Raw genomic sequence first — 27,316 nt, 5'->3', positions numbered from 1 at the left:
TGAAATGCCACACAGCAGCAAGATTTGTGACCTGTTGCCACAAGAAAAGGGCAGGCGGGGAGGAAGGGAGACTGGGCAGGGAGGGAGACTGGGCAGGGAGGGAGACTGGGCCAGGGAGGGAGACTGGGCAGGAGGGAGACTGGGCAGGGAGGCGAGACTGGGCAGGGAGGAGACTGGGCAGGGAGGGGGCAGGGAGGGAGACTAGCGGAGGAGAACTGGACGGGCAGGGAGACTGGGCGGGCAGGGAGGGTGACGGGGCAGGGAGGGTAGGGTGACTGGGAGATGGGGCAGGCAGGGAGGGAGACTGGGAGACCAGACATATAGTTGTGTAATGGGACAGAGTAGACCAGGGATTGGCAACAGGGAATTATGTTAAGAATGAGTTTAATTTAGGACGTCTGTTCTTAAGTATTCCCACAAAATAAATCAAATAGACTCTCTTGTGTCTCAATGTAATCGAGGTATATAATGATTTCATTTTCAAATACAATCTTTTTTTGGGCTTAGTTGTGGTCAATTTGCAGTGTACAAATTATTCTCATTTTCCGGCCCCCCACCATTCGCTCGGACTAAAATTGGCCTGCAGCTGAACCTAGTTGCCTAACCCCTGGAGTAGACTAATTAAAGTCATGATTTATGAAGCTACTCGGTACTGTTGCTCAGCCAGTCTGACAGGTGACCACTTGGAATGTGTGGACTATGTTGCACCATTGGAATGTGGCCAGGGTCTTGACTTTGGGACATTTTACTAATCGTGTGTGTGTGGGGTGGGGTATGTGTATATGGGGGGTCTGTGTGTGCACACTCAAAGGTATTCTGGTTGTCCTCTCCTGGTGTCTTTGTTGAAGTCTTAATCCTGCCTAGGGTTGAAATCCCGGTTGGTTGTTCCCGGAATAGGGGAGAATAAGCAGGAAATCTGGAATCCTCAAACCAGCATTTCTGAAAAAGCCAGGGAATTTATTGAAAGTTCCCCGAATTCTTCTACCCTAATCCTACATGTGAATGTGTGGTGTTCTCTTTGTATCTCTGTACTGTGCTCTTGTGTCCGAATTAATTAAGCACTGTTAGCCGAGCACTGGACAGACTGATTGTAGTGTACTGAGCAGGCAGCAGGACAGAGCACTGCTGAGAAAGTCGCTACGCTGGCATAACCGAATAGGACACGAGAAGGGATTTAATTTGCCTCATCGAGGTCTGATGGAAAATTGCAATAATGAGCAAGTTAATGAAATGAAGCAGCCAATTCTCGCTTGCGGGTGCTCTCTCTCGCGCGCTCTGTCTGTGCTTGTCTATAATTTGAGCTAGGAAACTGGGGTATAGGATTGTTGTACACTACCGGTCAAAAGTTTTAGAACACCTGCTCATTCAAAGGTTTTTCTTTAATTTTACTGTTTTCTACATTGTAGAATAATAGTGAAGACATCAAAACTATGAAATAACACATTTGGAATCATGTTGTAACCAAAAAAGTGTTAAACAAATCAAAATATATTTGAGTTTATTCAAATAGCCACCCTTTGCCTTGATGACAGCTTTGCACACTCTTGGCATTATCTCAACCACCTTCATCTGGAATGCTTTTCCAACAGTCTTGAAGGAGTTCCCACATATGCTGAGCACTTGTTGGCTGCTTTTCCTTCACTTTGCAGTCCAACTTAACCCAAACCATCTAGTAAAAAGAAAAACCCTTGAATGAGTAGGTGTTCTAAAACTTTTGACTGGTAGTGTATATTGTCATCTGAATTTTAAGAGAAATATACACTAACCACCTTCCTAATATTGAGTTACACCCTCCCTTTTGCCCTCAGAATAGCCTCAATTTGTTGGGGAATGTACTCTACAAGGTGTCGAAAGCTGACTCCAATGCTTCCCACAGTTGTGTCAAGTTGGCTAGATAGTCCTTTGAGTGGTGGACCATTCTTGAAACATTCGGGGAACTGTTGAGCATGAAAAATCCAGCCTGGCACCCCGTTCAAAAGCACTTAAATCCTTTGTCTTGCCCATTCTCCTTCTGAATGGCACACATACACAATCCATGTCTCAAGGCTTAGAAATCCTTCTTTAATCTGCCTCCTCCCCTTCATCTACACTGACTGGTTGAAGTGGCTTTAACAAGTGACATCAATAAGGGATCATAGCTTTCACCTGGATTCACCTGGTCAGTCTGTGTCATGGGAAAAGCAGGTGTTCCTAATGTTTCGTACACTCAGTATATTACATTGTACTAAGTCTTAACTGGTTTAATTAGCATGTCTCTGGATCCATAATAACCTATTAGATCATGTCTCTGGTCTAGTTTCTAGAGCCCAGGACCCAAAGCCCCAAAAACGTCCTAACCACTTTTTAGTCATTGTACTGTTTCATGTATATGTGTTCCCTCTCTGTCCCCTGTTCTTTATAATACAGGGGATGTTCTTGTCTGTCTCTCTCTCTCCGTCTCAGGGTAAAGAGCAGCAGCACACGTTTGTGTTCCGTATGGACCACCCCAAGGCCTGTAAGCACCTGTGGAAGTGTGCTGTGGAACACCATGCTTTCTTCCGGCTCCGCGGCCCGGTCCAGAAGGGCTCAGCGCGCTCAGGGTTCATCCGCATGGGGTCACGCTTCCGCTACAGGTAGCTATTGAGCAGCATGTGTACACTACACTCTGCAGTATACTACCATCTGCATATTACTCCTCACCAACCATGTCAGTCTGATATGGTTGATGACAGTACTGCTACACTTAACACTCATTATTCACTCCACTCTGCACAAGTCTCTACACAATGCCCCTATACAATTCAATCCCCAGTTCATTATTGTAAAACTCAAAAAATGTGCACATTAGACAAATCCACAGATTATAATTTTAATAGGATTTAACTGACCATGTGCTCACATTAAGCTAACTGTGCCTAATGAAACTCGTTACAACTTTCAACTTGTCCCGTTGTGTAAAAATAGCTTGTCTTGCTGCAGTGTAAACAACAGACTGCTAAAACAGCAGCTTCAGGCTCTCTTTGGGGCCTTGTTGTTTTAAGATGGCGTGTTTCTGGTTGGATGACCACAGAGTTCAGCAGGGGTCAGTCCCGTGTCACAACACCTTGTCAAGGGGGGTTGAGCATTGAAGGCCACCCTGGGGGTTATGAGGGGTAGCTGGGGACTGGGGGTGAAGGATGGGAGGAGATACAGAACGGTACACTGCACCCTCCACGTCTCTTTTTCCTCTGAAGTAGCCCAMCAGTGGCTACTATACTCAAGTTCTTGGCTATATTCCATAGGGCCAGGCGTGTTTCCATCCTGACCGTGTGGCGGACTAGTAAAACCTCAACCGTTACCAGAGATGAAGGAATCTCGTTGCCTTTTGTGTTTTCATGTGATCTTCTTTATATTCTAGCTGAAGTGTCTCCTCCACAAACTTGACTCCAATTACCCCCTCTTGTTCTCCTTGAAACTACCACATTTGCATATTTTCCAAGGCTTGTCTGTTTGAATACAAGCTTTCCCTTCAGGCCAGATCTAGCTAAGGATTTTCTATATGTTCAAGTCATTTGCAAAACGGTTTCCCAGTGTTGCTCCTGTGCCCCAACAAAAGTTCCAGTCAGTATGTGAATCAGTCCTGGTGGTCTGATTGCCAGGGAGGCTCTCCCTCTCCCTGCCTGCCTGTGTTCAGGCTTCACTGGGCAGACTCACTGCCTGATTGTCCCCTGCCTGGTGGTGGGTTGTTTGGTTTCGCTCTCATTCCCCCTCCTTCCTGTCTGTTGTTCTGGGTTGTATTCAGGAACGAAACAGAATCAAACAGGCCCGAAATGGGGTGGGGGGGCTACCTTGTCCAATAGGAAATGCTTGTTTTCGTTTCCCGTAAGCAAACTGTTTTGCTACATTGTACGTTAATGAATATTACCCTGTTGTCCTCAGTGGGAAGACTGAGTACCAGACCACCAAGGGCAACAAAGCCAGGAGGTCAGCATCGTTTGAGAGGAGGCCCAGCCGCCGTTACTCCAGGAGGACCATGATGAACCGGGGTGCGTTCACTGTACACACACACACACTGTTTAATATACTCCTTATACATCATAATGACTCATATGTTCTGTCTCTTATTTCCCAGGAGCCAACAAACTCCAGGAGTAAGTACACCCCCCCCAAAGTAACTAATAAATAAATAGATATTTGAACATGTTTTTTAAAGGGAATGTTTTGTCACTAAATGTTTGGGATGGGCACTGATCAGTGATTGACTAATCTCAAGCTGTTGATGTATACATATCTGTTTCCTGTTGTTGTAAGACTCATCTCAGTATGATTAACATGACATACACACACAGAGAGAGAGAGAGAGAGAGACAGACACTATATATTATTTTCTTTGCATTGTTGGGAAAGGGCTTGTAAGCATTTCACGGTAAAGGCTACACGTGTTGTTTTCAGCGCATGTGAAAAATAAAATGTGATCTGATAATTGACTAATTGACTAATATCAGAGGCCCTCACACAGTCTGTAGTATCCTCTGGTTTGTATCCTCCTCCAGGCTTGCCTTTATCTCTTCTGTGTGCTGGGAGAGGAGCACACTGGTTATCACACACAGTTCTCTGTCCACACTGTGCTGTCTGCTGCAAGAAGTTCTAGATCTCTCTCTGTGTGTGTGTGTGCGCGCACTACTCTGCTCTTTCAGCCGGTGACCTTTTTACATCACAGCAGCAATAAAGCGTTGTGAATGAGTAATGTTAAATGTCACGGAGAGAAGGCTTAATTATAAAACAGTCAGCCTGACGTCCCCTTCTTACCATTCGTCATGCTCACTGAATCATAATGGTTAAATCATGCGTGTGGATTACTTAGGTAGTTAGCAGTGATGTCATCATGACTGTGGGAGTGATGATGCTCACTTCACGTGCATCGCCGTAGCGATGAGTGATTAATCAAAGGCATAGTGCTCTGACAAGGACATGAGTCCTCCATGGCAGCCTTGACATGGCAGCCATGTCTTCTGTGAAAAACAAGGGTGGAATGTCATTTTCTTCAGGGTTACATCAACATAAGCTCATAAGGCTGAAAGGTCAAAGGTAAAAAAATAAAAAAATGATGTCCGTTGAGTTCTCTCTCCTCTCTTTACCAGTCACAACAACGGAATGAGCCCCAACAAAGATGCCAAGGTATGTTGCTCTGATGTCCTTGAACCCTACTGACTCTAGTGACAGTTTCCCAGGCACATATTAAGCCTGGTCTTGGACTAGGAAGCACTTTCTATGGAGAATCTCAATTCAACATGCTTTTTTTATTTCAGGACTTGGAAGAATCGGTGTTAGGGATGGGCACAGTTATTTTAATATTCAAATAGCCGAACGGACCTAACCCGTCTGTTACCCCCAGCCCCTCCACATCAGACCTAACCCCTGTCCTGCTCGCACCCATTCTGCACCCATAGACCTAACCTGTCCTCTGTTTCCCCAGCACCTCCCATCAGATACTTAACCCTGTTCTCCCAGCCTCCACATCGACACTAACCCTGTTCCCCCCCGCCTCCAATAAGACTAACCCTGTCCTCTGTTCCCAGCACTCACAATCAGAGCCCTGGTCCTGCCGTGGTCAGCTGTACCTCAGTCTGCACCAGCAGACCTATGAAATCGAAACTCCTCCAGGAGTCTGGCGGTGGCCAATCGGAGAAGAGGAGTGTGAGGCGTCTCTTGTTTCAAATCTAGCCTTATAAATTTATTGCTAGATCACTGCTGTCATGCCTCTGAGATCTGGTGTCTGTCCGTGCACTGGCAGTGGTACTGGGTTGGGCACTGGGCAGTAGGGTATGGGTGGCAGTGGGGTAGGTACCTCGGGTCGTCAGTGGGTACGGGCTGGTGACTGGGTAGAGACATGGGTGAGGCAGTGGGTACTGGGTGGGACTGAGTGGTGGGTGGTTACTGGTAGGGTGGCACAAGAGCTGTATTGTGGCAGTGGTATCCGGGTGGACTGAGTGGTGGCCACAGAGCTTCATTGGACAGTGGGTAATTAGAGGTGGTTCAGTGGAGCTCAGCTGTGGGGCAGAGCTGAGATGCCATGCAGGATGGAGAGAATTACTAGGTGTGCCGGCACTGAGTGGGCCACAGAGCTGTCATTGGGCAGAGTGGTACTGGGTGGCACTGAGGGTGGCACAGAGCTGTCATTGGGCAGTGGTACTGGGTGGCACTGAGTGGTGGCACACAGGAAACCAATATTAACTGACGTCATTGACAGTGGGTACTGGTGGCATGAGTGGTGGCCACAGAGCTGTTCATGGGGGCAGTGGGTTACTGGGTGGCACTGAGTGTGGGCCACAGAGCTGTCATTGCAGTGGGTACTGTGGTCTATGGGGCCGGGTGGCAGTGGGTTTACTAGTGGTGGACACATGGGCGTGGGTGGTCACTGAGCTGGTGGCCACAGAGTTGTCATTTGGGCGTAGGGGTACTGGGTGGGACTGAGTGGTGGCACAAGAGCTGTCATTGGGACGTGGGTACTGGTGGGCACTGAGTGGTGGCCACAGACCTGTCTATTGGCAGTGGGGTACTGGGTGGCACTGAGTGGTGGCCACAGAGCTTGTCATTGGGCAGTGGGTAACTGGGTGGCACTGAGTGGTGGCCACAGAGCTGTCATTGGGCAGTGGGTTATGGGTGGCACTGAGTGGTGGCCACAGAGCTGTCATTGGCAGTGGGTACTGGTGTGGGGCACTGACGTGGTGGCCATGCAGAGGCTGTATATGTGCCAGGGGTACTTTTGAGGTGGACTGAACTGCTTTGAGAGGTGGTGGCCACCAGAGCTGTCATTGGACAGCTGGGTTTGGGTGGCACTGACGTGGTGGCCACACACGAGCTGTCATTGGGGACAAGATGGGTAAACTGGGGCATGAGTGGTGGCCACAGAGTCTGTCATTGGGACAGTGGGTACTTGGTGGACTGAGTGGATGGCAGCACGAGCGTGTCCAATTTCGGGAGTGTATCGGGTGGCACTGAGTGGTGGCAGCAGAGAGCTGTCATTTTGGGCAGTGGGCTACTGGACGGATGGCACTGGACGCTGGGATGGCGCAAAGATCTGTCATTTTGGGAGTGGGTAACTGGTGGCAACTGAGGTGGTGGCCGACAGAGCTGTATTGTGGGCAGTGGCGTACTGGGTGGCACTGAGTGGTGGCCACAGAGCTGTCATTGGGCAGTGGGTACTGGGTAGAGGACACAGAGGCAGCATCCCAAATCACACCCTATTTCTTATGTAGTGCATTACTTTTCTTTAGAGCAGTGGGCTATGGAGGGAATAAGGTGCCATTGTGGACGCGCATAGTGGCTCTGCCTAGTGCCTGCTCTGCGACAGCTAGTGACCAGACAGATGGGGAGACACTTAAATGTGCCTCCCGCATTTAACCCAACCCCTCTGAATCAGAGCGGTGCGGGGGGCTGCCTTAATCGACATTCACGTCTTCGGCGCCCGGGGAAGAATGGGTTAACTGCCTTGCTCAGGGGCAGAACGGCAGAATTTTACCTTGTCAGCTCGGGGATTCGATCCTGCAACCTTTTGGTTACTGGCCCAACCTTCTAACCACTAGGCCCCCTGGGTCGTGTTCATTAAGCACCAAACTGAATAAATTAGACAAACAGTGGTGGGATTAACTGGACTTGTTAAATAYGTAACACACATTTTTGTTTTCTGTTGCAAAATGTTTTGAAGCGTTTTCCATGGCGTACCCTAGTGAACATGACCCTGGCTACATTACGCTCACCCTGGAGCTCTCAGGTGGTGGTGGTTTGGTGTGTGTGTAGAGGTACACTGAGTGACTAGAATGTGAAGGGGATCTGGGGGGTGGTGGTGCATGTTTGACAGTGTGTTACGACACTGAGTAGACGGATAGTGGTTGTAGTCCAGCTACTGCTGCGTTGGTGGTGGCCATGGCCCCCGCTGGGGTGGAAACAACAAACTCTCTTTTCTAGGAAATACCCCATCCTTTTCTTCAGTCCCCTCTCTCTTCTCTCCTAAAACTTGATCCCCAGAGGATGACTGCAATGAAGGCTGTCTGCCTTTAGAATTCCTGACATATTAAAAATAAACGGTTTCCTGTATTTGGTTGACCTTGAAGCTGTGCTCTTAAGATAAATCCCCATTTCTAAGCTCTACCTTTTTGTTCTAGTATGATGTACTGAGACCAAACAGGCCTTTTCATAAGGCAAGGTATGTACCCTCCAAGTTACCTGGAGTTCTGCTTCAACCAATTAAGTTATCTTGGTCCTGCTGGGGACTGTGATTCAGGGCTGGGGGCTGGGTCCTGTGATTCAGGGCTGGGGACTGTGATTCAGGGCTGGGGGCTGGGTCCTGTGATTCAGGGCTGGGGGCTGGGTCCTGTGATTCAGAGCTGGGGACTGGGTCCTGTGATTCAGGGCTGGGGACTGGGTCCTGTGATTCAGGGCTGGGGACTGGGTCCTGTGATTCAGGGCTGGGGACTGCCTCCTGGGGTAAACTAATCATCTTCATCCATGGTAATGGTTGCTCTCTGCATTGATCCTCCTTCAATACCAACCCAAATACTCAGCTGACATTTGGCCTCTGTCCCGTTTTCACGACCACCACTTGTTGTGATCTACTAATGCTACTGTATCCTCCCTCTTTGTTAAATCCTTTTCCCTTATTGGCTCAGTACCTGGCTGAGATTATATCTACCATTTGAGTCTTTATTTCACTTCTCGTCTCCCTCCCTAGCCATATAAGGAAGAGTAATGAAAAACAAACTTGATTATAATGATAATGCAGTACTGTAGGCTAGTTGTTTGATTTGATTAAAGCAGCCACTGAGGATAGATCAAAATGTCAGCCCACAGCCTATAAACGCTTAAATCACACTTGGTGCATATTTCATGGCACTGAGTGAACAAGCTTGAAGGTCTTTGCCAGCTGGCGATTACGATTTAATGAAAGTTTACTTTAGGCCTGGAGATCTCTTCAGAGCCACTTCACACAGGCCAGGGAAGAGATTCTCACGTTGTCATGCGATCAGGTGGTGGAACTGAAGATAATGGCACACCATCCTCCCTGGATCTAGGCCTATTCCCCATCAGTGGTGTAGTAGAGATTATATGTTATATGCAGGTGCAGTTGAAGTCAGAAGTTTACATACACTTATGTTGAAGTCATTAAAACTCGTTTTTCAACCACTCCACAAATTTCTTGTTAACAAACTATCATTTTGGCAAGTCGGTTAGGACATCTACTTTGCGCATGACACAAGTCATTTTTCCAACAATTGTTTACAGACAGATTATTTCACTTATAATTCACTGTATCACAATTCTAGTGGTTCCGAAGTTGACTGTGCCTTTTTAAACAGTTTTGAACATTCCAGAAAAATATGTCATGGCTTTAGAAGCTTCTGATAGGCTAATTCACATAATTTGAGTCAATTGGAGGTGTACCTGTGGATATATTTCAAGGCCTACCTTCCAACTCAGTGCCTCTTTGCTTGACATCATGGGAAAATCTAAAAAGTCTGATCCATCCTTGGGAGCAATTTCCAAACGCCTGGAGGTACCACGTTCATCTGTACAAACAAGGTCTTATAAACACCATGGGACCACGCAGCCGTCATACCGCTCAGGAAGGAGACGCGTTCTGTCTCCTAGAGATGAATGTACTTTGGTGAGAAAAGTGCAAATCATTCCCAGAACAACAGCAAAAGGACCTTGTAAAGATGCTGGAGGAAACGGGTACAAAAGTATCTATATCCACAGTAAAACGAGTCCTATATCGACCTAATCTAAAAGGCCTCTCAGCAAGGAAAAAGCCACTGCTCCAAAACCGCCATAGAAAAGCCAAACTACAGTTTGGAGAAATGTCCTCTGGTCTGATGAAACAAAAATAGAACTGTTTGGCCATAATGACCATTGTTATGTTTGGAGGAAAAAGGGGAACGCTTGCAAGCTGAAGAACACCATCCCAACCGTGAAGTGTGGGGGGGGCAATGCAAATAGTCTGGGTAGCCATTTTACTAGATCTTCAGCAGTCTTATGTCTTGGGGGTAGAAGCTGTTTAGAAGCCTCTTGGAAGGGTGTTCCTAATGTTTTGTACACTCAGTGTAGCTTTCACTCACCGTGCGTTAATAGCAGCTGTGACCATAGCACAGTGTTAAGTGGGCAATTCACATGAATAAATGAGGCACGGATTTGGCTGGAGTTCTGGAATAACTAACACTGCTCCTAATCCTGTGGATCTGACTGCGACACAGGCCAGAGCAGAGACTTTAAGGACCAGTATTATGACTGTGTTTATACTGATAGGAGCCTGATGTCGGACTCACTGAATAGTTTTTCAGGGGGTTTTGATTTTGTTCTTTCCTGTAATTTGATAATCTCTTGCATTGATTCATGTTGAGATCAGATTATTTGTTTGTGCAGTTACTGGCAATGAACTAGACCTGCTAAGACACATTCCTTAGGCTCTTTGCTGACTGCTTAGCTTTCCTGGCTGTACGTCATTGGTTCCGTTTTCAGTTGTTGAGGATTAACGATGCAGGTGAAGGCCAGTGTTCATTTTCAAGCCCTAAGAAATCGACTTTTACAGAAGCATAGGAGTCGTGTTAAATTGGTCTTTAGGTTGCACCCCTCTCCACCCCAACCCGTGGAGGATGCTGCATGCTAACCTCTTCTTTTCCTCTTCTCCCGTCTCCCTCAGTTTACCCTCATTAACCTCCACCAAAAACACTCCCAATCACTCCAGTTACCACTCATCTGCCTGCCTTCCCACTAACCTAACCAATGCATGACAACAACAAGCACATTTATAGCTAGCTTAACATCAATGAATTTTTTTTTTTTTTTTTTAAGTTGTCCTCCATGTCTGTCTGATGTGTAATGTTATCTTCCTGTTACCTCCTCTTTGACCTCAGTTTCACACTCATCTATACACACCTCATCATCCACCTTCTATAGAGGTACTGCGAACATCAATATTAAGATTTCTGATTAGTACACCACTAGCATGCCTTTTTTAGCGGTCTTTGAAGAGAGGTTAGCCTAGTTGTACGGGTATAGAGTTGCCTGCTTCTTCATCGAGTTGCAAAGCGAGATATATTACTGGAAACTTTCTAAGTTTACCAGAAAACTACCAGACTTTTGGTCAATTTCAAGGACAGAAACTCATGGACAATATAGACACAGATATAAAAAATGTATACTATATACTCTATAAATGACCCAAGATACTATAGATTGCCATAGAGTACCTGTTAATTACCAAAATTACAGAAGATTCGATTAACTTTGGTAAATAAATGGTAGCTATGCAATCCCCTAGGCATGCATAAGTATGAGAAACACTCTCCACTCACATTGAGTTTGTGAAACGGTCAACATTGGAAGAGCTGTTTCCGATCTGCCTAATCTCAGCTAACCCTGAACTAAAGTTTCACGTAATTGGTCATCTGCTCGATTTAAGTTCTTGGTCCATACATGTTAGGAGACGATCTCAAGAAATACTGGAATGATGAGCGGAACTGCAACGAGGTASTCCACGAATGTCCCCTTCCGAAATTCAAAAGATGCTAACACCTGCGAAATGGTGATTTGTCCAAATAACCAGTGATGGAAAACCCCTAGATACTGCTGCTCTTATCATACACATCCCATTCAGTCCCGACAGATTATCTCACTTTCCACGAAAGATTACGGTCTGCCGATTTAATCTGTGATTTGAAATGCGGTGCTTCAAGTCCACTGATGTAGTTCTATTAGTCAACCAGACTCTAAAGAATGTCACGACTATTCATGTCTCTTTGAGATCCTAATGCAGTGATGTCACAACATCTTAATGTATCTAGTGAATTATATAGGGACCTTCCATCACTTACAATGCTGTTGTAATACTATCATGTAAGGGAATGCTGACTTCAGGACCTCCCGTTTACCTCTGTCTTGCACTTGGTAGGTACACTGACTTTAGTTTGCAGAAAGAATAGTCCCCCACAGCTGATTAGTCACTGAACACCTAATACAGGCAGGTCAAGTCCTTCTCTGTAAATTCTGCTGTATCTCCTCTCCAGATCTGCTCTGCCACTCCCTCTCTTACACACACTCCTCTTTTTGACACCTTCACCCATACCCCCTGTCTTCTCCTCTCCTCCACCCTTCCTGTCCAGGCCTCACCCTTTCACCACCCAATGCTGACCCTTCTCCTGGATGTGGGCGGACACCACTGGACCTACACCCTGTCCCACCCGTCTCACTAGGACACTAAGCTAATCCTCAGCAAGAGACAGACCAGACAGAGCTCTGTGTGTCTCAGTGCTCAGGTGACACCACATTACCTGGACTATTCACTCTCTCTCTACTCCTGCCCATTCCTCCTCCTCCTCCTCACTCAACCACTGAAACTGCCATGACACCCCCCCCCCGCCCTACAGAAACTGTCTGGCAAGATGGTATTGGAGGGAGAAACAGTAGAACAAAAACCAGTCTGTAGACAGGAACCAAGAGGAGAGCGGCAACATAAACCCACTGGACCACTGTTCTGTTCAATTATAGACAGACTGAAAGATGTCTCTGAAGAATGACTTTATATTATATTTCCAGGGATATTAAGTGTTCCTCTTGTCCTCACTTCCCCAGTTGTTTTATCTGTTATATTTCATGTTACTGCCGGCTGTCTTTGTGTATTCTCAATCATCCAATGATTTGATTCAACCCACGTTTTTATGATTGTTGATTTGAATCTGTTTTGGTACATTTTATGGATCTGCACATGTTTCAGTCTCGCCTTAATCGGTGTTAAGTTAATGCACAAACTATGAATACAGATAGAAGATAGATTCCTAACAGTGTACTTGCTGTAAACTCCTAGCTGGTTAATTTGAATGTAATCTAATAGTTCTATATTCTATATTCTTTCTATATATTGACAGTACTCTTACACAGCTCTACCAATGATTTATTTCTTTTAAATGGATTTGCTGTTTACATTATTAAGTCGCGTGAACAAAGGTTGTCTCAGTATTGTAATTTATTGAGACTTCTGATAATGAACAGAAATAAAGCGCCCACCTCCAGTTGGTGAGTAGGCAGTTGTTGTTTATATAGTTTCAGTGTAAAGTGCACTGCACTTAGTCATTTGTATACTTATTTGTTAATTCTGTAGAGGCAACAAGTGCTGTTTGGCTGTATTATGGCCAGTGCTGTCACTAGTCCCTGAGGTGTAATTATTAGTAGCTGGTCTGCATCTTCTTTACTATGAAGGAGGCAGGTGTCTCCTCTGTGACAACTGAAACCAGTTGTATCAAAGCCTCTTAGACTGCGTTTACACAGGCAGACCAATTCTGCTATTTTGTCCAATAATTGGTCTTTTGACCAGTCACATCAGATCTTTTCACATCYGATCTTTTTCATAGCTGATCTGTTTTGCTCAAAAGACTAAATAGTGAAAGAAATATCAGAATTGGGCTGCCTGRGTAAACGCAGCCTCTCASCCTGTAATCTCACTGCAGTCACATATGGAATGTGATTCGCTAACTAGTACACCGCCCCCTCTCTCTACTCCCTCTATCCCCTTCCCTCCCTTCTCCCACCAGTCTCCCTTTCCCTCCCAAACTGTGTGTAAAGAGTTCTCAGACCATTGTTGTTCTCCTTACATGGAGGTTGTATAGATGATGCCAATGCCATGTTACATGATGTGTGGTGTGTCACGTCTACAGGACTTGAGGCAGTAGGTGGTAATATTTCCCTCAGCTTTCACCGTGTCTTTGTCCTCAGGCTGCAGCAAAGTGTAAGCTACGCCCTGCTGGTCTCACTTCAAGGCCCTCTTTGATGTAGAGATCAAGCTACTTCCTCATTACCATACAGTTACTTGAACTAACTCGAGGCCTGATAAGGCAGCTGTTGACTTACAAGTGTAATTGTGGATATGGTCAGTTGATTTCAGGATTAGTCGTGCATGGTGCTGGCTCTGAGACTCATTCATTAACTGTCACAGTGGGGTAGACTCTTCAGCCTTTCTCATCCAGTGTTCACAGGTAAGTCATACTCATGTTGTGACCCTGTCTTTCTGTACCAGGTGACTTGATCAGGGGGGAAAAACCTGGGCCCAGTAACTACCCTGGAGGTTGTTAATTTTGTTGTCAGATCAAATGCTCTGGAAAAACTCTGCTTGTATAGCAGTGTCTCCCTCCCATGCCTCTATCTGTCCTCGTGTGTGTGTCCGCAGCATGGCCCTGCCACTCGTAGCTGATCTGCTGGAGACATGCGTTAATGACGTCACCCATACACCTGTTCCCATGGCGACAGCAGGCCTGTCTGAGGAGGCGGGACTAAGCATGGCTGCCTCCGCCTCCAGCCTCACAGGGGAGGAGAAAGTCTCTCTTGCTGGTGAGTTTAAACAGTCATGCCAAGGCTGGACTTACTGTATAACACCAGTCATGTCATATGTTTAGTAGGTAACCTTAGTAGTAGGACTTGCCTCATTAAAAGTACTCCACTTGCAGAGGAAGTTGTGTTCGGTAAGGTTGTATAATGTCAAAAAGAAGCGCACTGCCTTGCAAATATTCTGCCTACCAAACACAGGATGTTTGTTTTTGGAGGCTTGGTACACCAAAGACGGTCACTGTTGTTATTGAACGTGCTGAATAGAACTATGAAATGTATTCAACAGTTAAATGTTCTGTGTGCTCCACCAGGAGTGTTACTGATAGTAAAGACGTGTCCGTGTTTCTTCAACAGAGGCGGCAGCGCGGCTGAAGCAGCCGGAACTACAGAGTCTCTCGCTCCCTGTCCCTTCCAGAGCCAACCTCAACATGAACAACCAGGTCAATGCACTCAGCTGGAAGAGGGAGAGGGGTGGAGAGAGGGGGTGGCGCGAGGGGGGTAGGGAGCGCGGGAGGTAGGAGGAAGGGGGTGGAGAGAGCGACGGGGAGACGAGGGAGAGAATGAAAGGGGGATACTCTGCATGCCCAAAAGAGACATGAATACTGTGTACATACACTCAGCCACACACACACACACCACCCTCTACAGGGAACACACACACACACCACCCTCTACAGGGAACACACACACACACCACCCTCTGCAGGGAACAAAGCCTGGTTAGTGTCAGTCAGACGAGCAGCGCTGTGTTGTATGGGAAGAGGCAGAGAGCTGCCCGGCCCGTCTCCCTGGTGGGGCAGAGAGCTGCACGGCCCGTCTCCCTGGTGGGGCAGAGAGCTGCACGGCCCGTCTCCCTGGGGAAAAAGCATTTGTGTGATGGTTCTTGATTTGATGTGTGCTGATAGGCAGGGGGCTTGCCAGGAGTGTTGGTTTTAGTTTCAGAGGGACCCTAATTGGCTCCATATGCTGAGGAAGACAGTAGGCCACTATGACAGGCTAATGTATGGAAGCAATGGCTGGGGCTGGGGAGTAAGGCTGGGGTGGGGAGCCATTGTKGGGGTGGGGTGGGGAGCCATTGTAGGGGTGGGGTGGGGAGCCATTGTAAGGGTGGGGTGGTTTTGTGTTTGTTTTTTATCTTAAAGGAAGGTGGAGGGCAGAGATATTGTAACTAAAGCCTTTACAGGAAGATACTGTAGCTTAACTCCTCCGTGTGTGTGTGTTGGTCCCCCCACAAGGAGGATGTGGTGAAGCTCACAGTGAAGTGTCTGAACAGTGTGGGTAGCAGCTCTGTGCCTTCTCCACTTCGCCCCCCAGAGGACCTGAAGAGTAACATCATCAAAGCCCAGGCTGCCCTCAAGGTACTGAACACTTGCGCCACAGAGTTTTGCGATACTTCCAGCAACGCTTCGAAGCAGGTTCCACAGACCAAGACGGGGTTGGGAAGTCAATGGGAGAAGTGAGAAATTCTGCCTTAGTTGTTAATTTTAGAACCGATTTACATGTTTCTGCCCATAAGCTTAGCTAGCCACCGTCGCCATGACATCGCCTACAAGCGTGATCAGGGATTTCTACTGGAGGAGCCGTTTCTGCCTATCTTCATACTGTCTGTGCTAGCACTTTGTCGATGGACACTCAGAAATCATCTTGGTGCAACATAGAAATGGTACAGGGATGCTTTGGAATCTTACATCTAGACGAGGAAGTATTGTATAAGTACTGTAAACCTTTGGATAATCAGGAAGTTGGATACAGTGCCAAGTTTCTATTTGAAATACACGCCGCCTGGCATATTGATTGTATTATACCTCCACTGATGTTCTGTATGTTATAGAGCTCCCTGGAGGAGCACGTTGTGATGGGGGACAAGAACACCAATGTACAGGAAGCTGCAGCCAGGTGAGTGAGGACACTGAAAGAGTCACTACGGTTGTGTTCCTAGTCTCTACCCTTTAGTGTGCAATCTTTCGCTTCCCCTCGTGCATTCAAAGCATTGAGCATTGCATGATCACGCTTTATTGTACTGTATTTGATGACAAAGGAAACCTCAATCTTGGAATGTCACCAAGCCTCCCCTGTCTCCATSTCCCTGGAGTCACCCCAACACTCCACAGCCAGCCTAAGCCAATCACAGCCTTCCTCCAAAGCTCATTAACAGCTAGAATWTTTATGAGGGTTCTTGGCATAATTCTGTTATGACATCACCCCCTGAATCAACGGCTCATTCCCAGGGGCTGCCCACTTTTCTGTGGGCAGGACTCTTGGGGTTGATTGACAGGAGGGATTCTTGCAGCAGCTGTAGTCAAGTTAACACAAAAGCCAAAATGTGTTACGGTGATAATTCCTCTGAAAGAAAATCCCCCCTTTTCTTTTTTTGTTGTTAAACAAACCTAAGCAKCACACCTGCATCCCTGCACACACAAGAAACAGCAGTTCATGGAACTTCGTTTTGCCCTTCTCCAGTGACCTCTTATGTTGAGCTTCAAACAGTGCACAAGATGGGGGATTGGTGTAGTGGTACAGAAGCAACAAAGGCGACTCGCATCGAAAAATCAAAATTTGCCTCAACAAACTGGATGTTTAGGCTGAGCTGAGTAGTGGAGGGTGTTGTAGATCTCTCTTACTGTCCACTCTTTGTCATTCCCAGGCTGAAGGTGCGTAGTGGCCGTATGGGCAGCAACTCCTCCCTGTCTCTAACTGGACATCCCGAGAGACAGGAGTCAAGGGACCTGCTCAAACCAACACTGCTGACCACAGCTGGTACCAGGTGAGGCTGGGAAATAAACACCTCACACTCACTGTATAGATTATGAGAAGGAGTAGGCCTGCCATTTGAAAGGGGGGGGGGGGGGGGGTTCAATGTGTTATTGCTTAATGCTTCTTGAAGTAAACTGTGCAGTGTTCATATGGTTTCAGTTAGAACTGGAGAGGTATGTGTTTGTGTATGTTCCATGTGCGTGCCAATGTTCAGTAGTTAGGGTGTGTGTAAGATGATGTACAGTACCTTCAGAAAGTATTCACACGCCTCTACTTTTTCCACAATTTGTTTGTGTTACAGCCTGAATTCAAAATGTATTACATTCTGATTTTGTCACTGTCCTACACACAATAATCAGAATGTCAAAGTGGAATTATGTTTTTTGAAATTTGTACAAATGAAAAGCTGTTATGGCAAGCCTAAATAAGTTCAGTAGTAAAAAATGTATTTAAGTCACATAAGTTGCATGAACTCACTCTGTGTACAATAATAGTGTTTAACATGATTTTTGAATGATTACACATTTCTGTACCTCACACATCTAAGATTAATTCACCTTTCAGCAGGACAATAACCTAAAAGGCCAAATCTACACTGGAGTTGCTTACCAAGACGGTGAATGTTCCGGAGTGGCCGAGTAGCAGTTTTGACTTAAATCTACTTGAAAATCTATTGCATGACCTGAAAATGGTTTTCTAGCAATGATCAACAACCAATTTGACAGAGCTTGAAGAGTTTTTTAAAAGAATAATGGGCAAATGTTGCAGAATCCAGGTGTAGAAAGCGCTTAGACTTACCCAAAAAGACTCACTGCTGTAATTGCTGCTAAAGGCGCAGTTGTTGATCAACCACAAGATGATTTTCCCACCGGTCACACTTCAGTCTGCATGGTCAATGCAGCAGATGCAGCAATATGTGAATGACAATGATGCCGCTTTCCACTTTTTGCTTCTTACTGTAAATCCACAACCGTTCTATAATTACATTATCTTACTGTCTGCAAACAGCTTGGCTTTTCTTAGCAAGCTGTACCTAAAATAAATTGTTAGCCACTAATCGCTAGTTAGATAGCTAGCTAATAAATGTACGGAGTCAGAGCAAACGTAGCTAGCTACAGCCTTATACCAGTGCTGGTGTAGGCCTAAATCAATATGTTTATGCAACAGTATCTTCTGAATCCGAGAGGAATAGGCGGAGAATGAATATGTTAGCTACATGAAGTAAGAGAATATTTAATGTAGCCAAACATTCTAGGGTCCCACTCCCCTGGGAAACACTGACCAACACTTTGGTTCCTAACCTGTCACAATAATACCTACATAGAGATCCTATTAGTATTCTAATGAATAGTCATATGAAAGCCTCCCTGGCTTTTTCATCTGTTGTCATTGTTATATTTCCATGATTCCAACAGTTCACCCGTGTTTTGATCTAAATCGCAAGTCAAATCCAAATTGCAATATTTGGTTAAAAATAAGGCCTCTATTTTTTTGCACATATCGTGCAGCCCTACGTCGCAGTGTGGAATGATATATTGTAAAATGAGATGGACTTTTGGTTTAAGCTGTTCAATCAGAATGGAGAAAGCTCCATTGAAATAACTTGTAGAATGTATGTGTTGCCACCCTAGGACCATACACAACTCATAAAGCACATTTACAACTTTTATTATTCAAAAACATAAAATACCGTCATACTGTCAAAAATCACGGCATGAGGAGATATTTTGGCCATATCGCCCAGCCCTATGTGAGGCTAAGAGTGGGGCCCACCCAGGTTAGAGGGTGCCACCTGTCCAGCCATAGGGTACCACGAGGCAGCCTCATGCAGTCAGGACTACAGCTCCATCTGACACTCATTTAAGGATATATATCACTTCTTAGATTCTAGTCAACATTGTTAACAAGCGTTCTTTAGTCTACTAGGCTATAGGTTGCAGCACTCAAGACAAAGACAGTGTTTTTACACAGCTCTCTGCTGCCATCTGGTGGATTATGGGAATCATAGATCTCTGATACCATCTGATTGAGCATGGGAATCACACTCCTGCTAATGTGACATGACTCAATTCTGCATGGATACATGTCTTTGCATATTAAGCTCTTGTGAGGATTGTGTCCATTGATAATGTGTATGTTAGCCTTGCTATTGCTCAGTACTTCCTCATCAGACCCTATAGGAGTGAATTAAACTCTCGTCCCTCTGTCTCGTCCCTCTTTCCTCATCAGTGTTGAGATGTTGGCTGTGGATCTCATGCAATCAGCACCTATGATGCCCCTTGAAATACTTAACGGGGGGCAACCAACAAAGGTAATCAATGAATCTGTGTTTTGCTCTTCCGGTTAATCGCGTGCATTAGAATGCAAACTACATCTGAATGCACAGAGAATTGTATGCCTTTTTGTGGGAATGTGAGAGCTGTTTGTAACATAGCCATTGGCTTGTCACTATGCAGGCCGAACCTGAGGAGCTGAAGATGCCCACCCCTCCGTCACTGCGGGCCCCGCTGAGCAGTAACCTGATGGACTTCTCAGACCCAACCCCAGTAGTAAGTCTATAGACCCTGTCTGCTGCCTCACGCTTCAGCTGCTGTTATCTGTTGCCTTGAGTAGTTCAAACTTACCAAAAATAAGTGATTCGCTTTCAAGTTTAAACCCAATAGGCCTACTGTATGTTGACAGGCCACCTACTTACTTTGGCATCATTGTGCCAAGTGATAGGTGTTTGAGTGTAACTCTTCAACATTTGTTCTCTTGTAGTTACCYCCACCATCAGTGCAATCCAAGCCCATGATATCACCTCGCTGGATCATCCCTGCTGCTGCAGTGAGTACTGATGGACTTTCACTGTCCTCCAGCCTTTAATGCTCCTGTCTGTCTTTAGCCTGCCTGTCTGGCCTGGGTTTAAGTGTGTCTCTCTGTATTTTAGTCTGTCTGTACGTCAGTCTACCATTCCTACTGTAGCTGCCTCAGAGACTGACCCAGTCAGTCCACTTTCCTTCTCCCATTCTAACACAGCCACTCACTGCCATCTTTACTAACGGCCTCTTTGACCTTGACCACTCTGCAAAGACCGCCGCCCCTCTCCAACCTGAAGGGAGGGCTCTCACCCCAGCCCTGCACCCCCATCTCTCCTCTCAAATGCACAATGTGATTGACACCAGGTAACTCCGTCGTGGCACGTCGTCATCTCTACCTTGTCCTAATGCTCTTTAGGTCATCTCATCTGGACATTGTGGTCATCGTTGCTAGTCTTAGTTGCTATGTGCTTTTGCTGCCATGCCATATGCTGTGTTGTAAAGAGTAGACAATATAATTCTCCATCCTGTTAATAATTGAAGCCTGTAGTGATTAACATCCACATTTACTAATTATGGTCCTGATGAGCTTCTTGAAATAGCTTGGTGAAAGCTGGAACTAAATGTTTCATTTTCCACTACATCTCTACAGAAGTTATAAAGTTTGGCTGTACTGCTGAATAAAGTCTGTTTGTTAAGATGAATGTTGTGACCACTAAAAGTTAGTAGTGATCACATCAGGTAAATGGAAAGATGAATGGTGCAGGCAGGTCTGGAACAATATGCGTAGATTGATGGATGTGAACCGTCTTGTGCAGTTTGTCATTACGTTGTGACGCTCCCATGCATCACATTATACTTGCTAGCAATACAATATTCCTATTCTACTAGAATATTACTATGATACATTACTTTATGTTGTGCACACTGAAAAGTAGGTGTTCTGGGCTTTTTATTTAGTTGTGTTCTCCTCTCACCAGCATTGTGGCCCAGCCACCCAAGGAGCACGGCTCCAAGCACAAAGGTCTGTTGACCACTGAGCTCTGAGTGGGAACCAGGGGGGGAGCTAGCTTCTACCCTCCTCACAACGAATACTTCCTACCCCTGGTGTTCCCAAACTAGGGGACTACTTCCTACCCTGAGCACATTCATCTCCTACTGCATTCCCAAACCTGGGGGAAGTTCCTGCCCTAGTGACAACCAGTATCTCCTACTGCGTTGCCAAACAATTCCCAAACCAGCAGCAATCAAGAGATTGGATCATTGGAATTCCTCGTCTCACTAGATTCCAGTTTGGAGCAGTGTTTTTGTTTTTCATTTTAGTACCACAGTTGGTTCACTGGTTCTTTTCATAAGCATTCCTACAAAGTGCACAGACTCCCTTTTAGAAATGTTTTAAGCAGGAAGGGACTGCAATAAGTGCTAAGGAAGAGGACATCTGTTCCTCAAGCCACTGGATTACATTGGAGCATTGGACCTGGACTCTTAGAAGATATGAAACAATGACTTTCTACTGACTTTCTTTTTTTGTGCTGTTTTTAAAAATGTAAAGTCATACAGAGTGAATCGATCAAGTACCAGTGTTCAGTTAGGACCTGGTGCTCACTAGACGTTTCTGAATCTGATTAAGACTCAGTTATCAGAGAATGACAACAGCAATATGTAGAATGCAGGCATGAATTTAGCCACATCTAAAATGTTATGCCTATTTTGTATCCATATAAAAACACTGTATCTACAACCTGCCTTAAGCTAGCTGAATGTTAAATTATGATTGCATAACTTTACACAGTAAGGAAATACTACCACTACTATTACCAATACTATCACTACTGTTACTAATACTACCACTACTAATACTACCACTAATACTATCACTACTGTTACTAATACTACCACTACTAATACTATCACTACTGTTACTAATACTACCACTACTATTACCAATACTATCACTACTGTTACTAATACTACCACTACTAATACTACCACTACTATTACTGATATTACTAATACTACCACTACTATTACTAATACTACCACTACTAATAATACCAATATTACTACTATATTGAGGCCTATACTGTACTTTAGTTTTTCATTTTACTGAGTCCACTGCTTACGACTGGAGTGTCTGTGTGTGATGGTAATATCTAATCATGTAGTCTTGACACCGTTTCAGGCTGTGGTCATCAATGACAGGTGACATGACTCATAGGCCTATTTCCTCTGTCAGCCTATCATAAACTGGCTCTCCATTGGTTCTTTTCCACACTAAGCCAATCACATACAGGATCTCTGGTGGTAGGAAGTTGTCAGTCAACTGTATTATTCACTAACCTTAAGATGTAATTAAAAATGTATTTTAGATATCAGACGGGCGGTAGATCAGTAGGTCTTTGCGAGACGATGTGCAGTAGAGGTAAAAGCAGAAGACATTTTCATATACAGTTCATTTGAACAAGTGATCTGTGAACAACACCCATCTCAACAGAAAGACTTAAAACCCATCACGTTTATTTWTTTTTTTTAAATGGTGAAGTCTTGAGTTTTTTAAAGTTTTTTTTATACTTAAAATAGCCACTCTGAGAAGATGTGAAGTGTTCTCCCTCTCTCTCTGTATCATGAATATAAACTCAGCAAAAAAAGAAACGTCCTCTCACTGTCAACTGCGTTTATTGTCAGCAAACTTAACATGTGTAAATATTTGTATGAACATAACAAGATTCAACAACTGAGACACAAACTGGACAAGTTCCACAGACATGTGACTAACACAAATGGAATAATGTGTCCCTGAACAAAGAGGGGGTCAAAATCAAAAGTAACAGTCAATGCAGCTGGCTGCCACAACAGATACTAAGTACTGCAGTGCATCTCCTCCTCATGGACTGCACCAGATTTGCCAGTTCTTGCTGTGAGATGTTACCCCACTCTTCCACCAAGGCACCTGCAAGTTTCCAGACATTTCTGGGGGGAATGGCCCTAGCCCTCACCCTCTGATCCAACAGGTTCCAGACGTGTTCAATGGGATTGAGATCCGGGCTCTTCGCTGGCCATGGCAGAACACTGACATTCCTGTCTTGCAGGAAATCACGCACAGAACGAGCAGTATGGCTGGTGGCATTGTAATGCTGGAGGGTCATGTCAGGATGAGCCTGCAGGAAGTGTACCACATGAGGGAGGAGCATGTCTTCTCTGTAACACACTGTTGAGATTGCCTGCAATGACAACAAGCTCAGTCCGATGATGCTGTGACCCACCGTCCCAGACCATGATGGACCGTCCACTTCCAAATCGATCCCGCTCTAGAGTACAGGCCTCGGTGTAACGCTCATTCCTTTGATGATAAACGCGAATCCAACCATCACCCCTGGTGAGGCAAAACCGCAACTCGTCAGAGAAGAGCACTTTTTGCCAGTTCTGTGTGGTCCAGCGACGGTGGGTTTGTGCCATAGGTGACGTTGTTGCCGGTGATCTATGGTGAGGACCTGCCTTACGACAGGCCTACCAGCCTCGCTCAGCCTATTGCGGACAGTCTGAGCACTGATGGAGGGATTGTGCGTTCCTGGTGTAACTCGGGCAGTTGTTGCCATCCTGTACCTGTCCTACAGGTGTGATGTTCGGATGTACCGATCCTGTGCAGGTGTTACACGTGGTGTGCCACTGAGGATGATCGGCTGTCCGTCCTGTCTCCCTGTAGCGCTGTCTTAGGCGTCTCACAAGTCAGGACATTGCAATTTTTTGCCCTGGCCACATCTGCAGTCCTCATGCCTCGCAGCATGCCTAAGGTACATTCACGCAGATGCGCAGGGACCCTGGGCATCTTTCTTTTGGTGTTTTTCAGAGTCAGTAGAAAGGCCTCTTTAGTGTCCTAAGTTTTCATAACTGTGACCTTAATTGCCTACCGTCTGTAAGCTGTTAGTGCCTTAATGACCGTTCCACAGGTGCATGTTCATTAATTGTTTATGGTTCATTGAACAAGCATGGGAAACAGTGTTTAAGCCCTTTACAATGAAGATCTATGAAGTTATTTGGATTTTCACGAATTATCTTTGAAAGACAAGGTCCTGAAAAAGGGACGTTTCTTTTTTTGCTGAGTTTATAAACTAATTTGCCTGGCAAGAACATTCTTTGTCATATTATTGAATTCCATCTGCATTATAGATTGTAGAGATGGTGATTGACCAACATGAGTGGTCTTTTTTAAAGCTCTGAGAGGAAACTTTTCTCAGTTAAACATACCACTGTTTTTCTCTGCTGTTAGAAATTGTGCCTCACCATGTAAGTGCAATTGTGCTGTAGCTCTCGTACGTTAATTTATTCCTCTTTTTGTAAGAGCACCCTTGTTATTCGCACTGTATTTAAGTGTATTGTAGATGTTAAAAAAAACTGCTCTAGATAGTCACCATACCGATTTTGTATCTTGTATGTACATTGAACGTCATTACTTTTTAAAGGATATGTAGACTAGTATGCCAGTAGTAATTTTGTACAATGTAGTAAATTCTGTAAGTAAAAAAAGTATTATAAAAAAACAAGTGTGAATTCTTCCATTTAAGATCTCTGGTCTTTGAGAAAATGTGGATCTCTTCCTGTACATGCAGTATTATCATGAATGATATGTCCATCAGCATCGATTCATTGATTTCCTATAGAGCCTTTCCAGATGCTCGTAGACTCACCTCTTCCACCACCAATGTGTAGCACCCACTTGGGGGGGGATGCATGGTCAGCAACCATTTCTGCCAGAACGCTCACCACACATCAGCTATCGGGTGGAGAGATTAATGAAATATGCCAATGAGGAACTGAAGCTGTTTGTTGGGACTGCGGGAGCTGTAATTCTGCCTTGATATATTCTAACACTAGATGGCAACATTAGGTGAGGTTGGACTGTACTACTTTATCATCAAGCTTGCTCAACCTGTCTGGTTTAACCCCTTAAATCCAATCCCATAGGTCAAATGTATTATCTTTTAAAAATGTATGTAGAAGCCTATGAACTTTGACATCACATTGTGTAGTAGGCTAGGATGAATGTCATTTTATTATAATGTTACAATGACACCAGGCTGATATTACAATGACACCAGGCTGATACTGATCACTTTTCCCAGAAGCAAGTGTTCATTTTGAATGTGTAACAGGCACCATTTGCTCACAATTTGTTTTATGTACTGAATGTATGTAGTCCCTGCAGCAAAGTCGGCCTCTGCCTTATGCTGCGTTCAAAACAACTGAGAACTCGAACAATACGAGGTCAAATCATGACGTCAGTGATCTTCAGATCGGAAAGTCGGAGCTCTAGAAAGAGGCTCGAGTTCGCGAGATCAAATCGATTTTTTCCCCAGACGTGTTTTGAACACACTGAAGTAGGAAGTCGAGATTTCCCAGTTGCTTTGAACGCGGCATTACCCCCAGAATAGCTTACCGACATCAGGGATAATCGACTAGAAACAGCTGCGTCCCGATTTCAGGGGACCGGAACATATTTTAAAATAACTGATAGACTGCAAATTGACCGCAAGAAMCCCAAACATATACATTTGCCTAAAACCTAATAATTTTAAACCTTGCTGACATTTGTATGCTTGGGAATACTTTGGAACAGATTTCCAAAATGTAAATAATTTTGAGCTGATTTGCTGGTGTTTAATGTCCCCCAAAAATACAATTATAGATTTGTTTTGCTCAGAACGTGGGGGGTCAAATCAAATCACCTGTGTTCCCCCCAGTTGGGGAACCCTGGCCTACATTCTGGTTACGGTCCCTTGGCTCTCCCACGCACTCTCTGTTGGTGTCAGTCAAGAGAACGCACGCTCGAGACCCAGCAATTCACTGGAGGCTCTACTCTGGCTCAGTGCGTTTCGCTTACGCATGGTTGGTTGGAGTTGCCAAGTATGTCCTCGTAGTGTACGCAAGGTTTTTGGACTCTAATGGAACTTACAATTTTTGAATTATCAAGACTCGATGTTGGTTGCATATTCATTTAAATGATAGCGAATCTCTTTCGTAAAGAAAGCTGACGAGAGAGGTTATTCCGAAAGCAAAACTCCCGACGACCCGACCCAAGTGTACCTCTTCCGAGTTCTTGCGCAAGGTGATAGTGACCGTGACGACAGTTGAGCTGCCTTCGTAGTTGGCTGAGAGGAACGAGTCGAATGCTTATGGATTACAACTCTGTGATTCTGTGACAGGGTCGTCTCTTAGTGGATACATTAGCGAGGAGAATTGTGACGCTTTTATCGTCGGTTTCATCTTAACGCTTCTCCAACTTCTTGCATTGGATAGTTGTTTTTAAGACCATGGCATCGGATACCACACCAGTGTTGTCGAAACAGGTGCTCCTGTGGCTGGTTGTAGGTAAGTTTTGGAGAGACGCGCAGCGCACCGCTATTCTTGATGCTGCTCAAGGCTTTCTTTAATTCCATTCTATAAATTATGCCTGGCCATGATGGTTTATCATTCATTAATAAATGATGACCATAACATAATTCGATAGAAACTGGAAAGATAAAGTATTGATATATTAAAATAATGACCATTCCTTTCATGTCAAATCATTGATTTATTAGTCATATAAATATTATTAAATCATGTTAATATTTTTTAGAGATTCCTATATTCAATCATTTTAGAAAACATGAAAAATAATATTAATTCTAACAAATAAACGTGCTTGTCTGAGCCAGAGGGTTGACTTGTGTGTATATATGGAAAATCGTCATCATGAATCCGAATTATTACATATCCTAAGGGCATTTTCATAACATTTCGTGAAAGGAGGACGCTCCAGACATGGAAGGTCTAAGTGGCTTGTAAAAATGTCATGTCAATATGACATTTAGACTTTCCAGCAAGTTGGAGGTGCTCATAACGGACCCATCCACACAAGTTAAATATCGGTTTTAATTAATCATGCAAAGCTCCCTCCTGCTGAGAAATTTTATTTACACTTCTCTTAACCAGCCTGCTGTGCTAAGGTCTGATGAGGGGTGTTGCTGTCTGTGCACACCTAATGGCTTCACTTTGCTCCCCAGTTTTCCTTTCCCCTTCAGCACGATCCACGTGGAGCCTCTCTATATTTCCTGTACACACACCGACTCACAGGACCAAGACATGGCTCCTCATAACTATTGAACTATTTTTGTCTAAGAATAGGCTAGCATTCTCTTTGCCTATTAAAAAGCTAGGTTTTTGGGGCTGTCTTGCCTACTGTTAAAACAGATGGAATACTTTGACCTACCTAACTGAGGTGATAATAATGTCAAATGATAGTTCACATCATTCAATATTATATGATTAATATTATTTGTTTCCCTGATAAACCCGGCAATTGTGGATGCTTCGCATAGTACTGTAATGATCTGTGATGTTTAACTGTGTGAGAGTCTGAGTCATAACTGCAGAAGGCCACTGTGTGTTAGGAC

The 27,316-nt window shown here is 44.9% G+C and overlaps 1 protein-coding gene and 1 pseudogene across 1 annotated transcript in view; both read left to right on the top strand.

The window, feature by feature from the left end:
* Positions 1–24,415, top strand: part of LOC111959509 (band 4.1-like protein 5) — a 52,573-nt pseudogene extending 28,158 nt beyond the window's left edge.
* A 1,678-nt stretch (positions 24,416–26,093) lies between these two features.
* Positions 26,094–27,316, top strand: part of LOC111959280 (receptor activity-modifying protein 1-like) — an 85,507-nt gene continuing 84,284 nt past the window's right edge. Inside the window, exon 1 of the mRNA XM_023980757.2 lies at positions 26,094–26,249. Within this exon, the coding sequence (XP_023836525.1) occupies positions 26,192–26,249 (58 nt within the window). The 5' untranslated portion in view covers positions 26,094–26,191. The remainder of the gene's footprint in view (positions 26,250–27,316) is intronic.

This window comes from Salvelinus sp. IW2-2015, linkage group LG36 (genome assembly GCF_002910315.2).
Source record: "Salvelinus sp. IW2-2015 linkage group LG36, ASM291031v2, whole genome shotgun sequence".
Classification (NCBI taxonomy): Eukaryota; Metazoa; Chordata; class Actinopteri; order Salmoniformes; family Salmonidae; genus Salvelinus; species Salvelinus sp. IW2-2015.
This window is presented reverse-complemented; position numbering and strand designations above follow the sequence as displayed.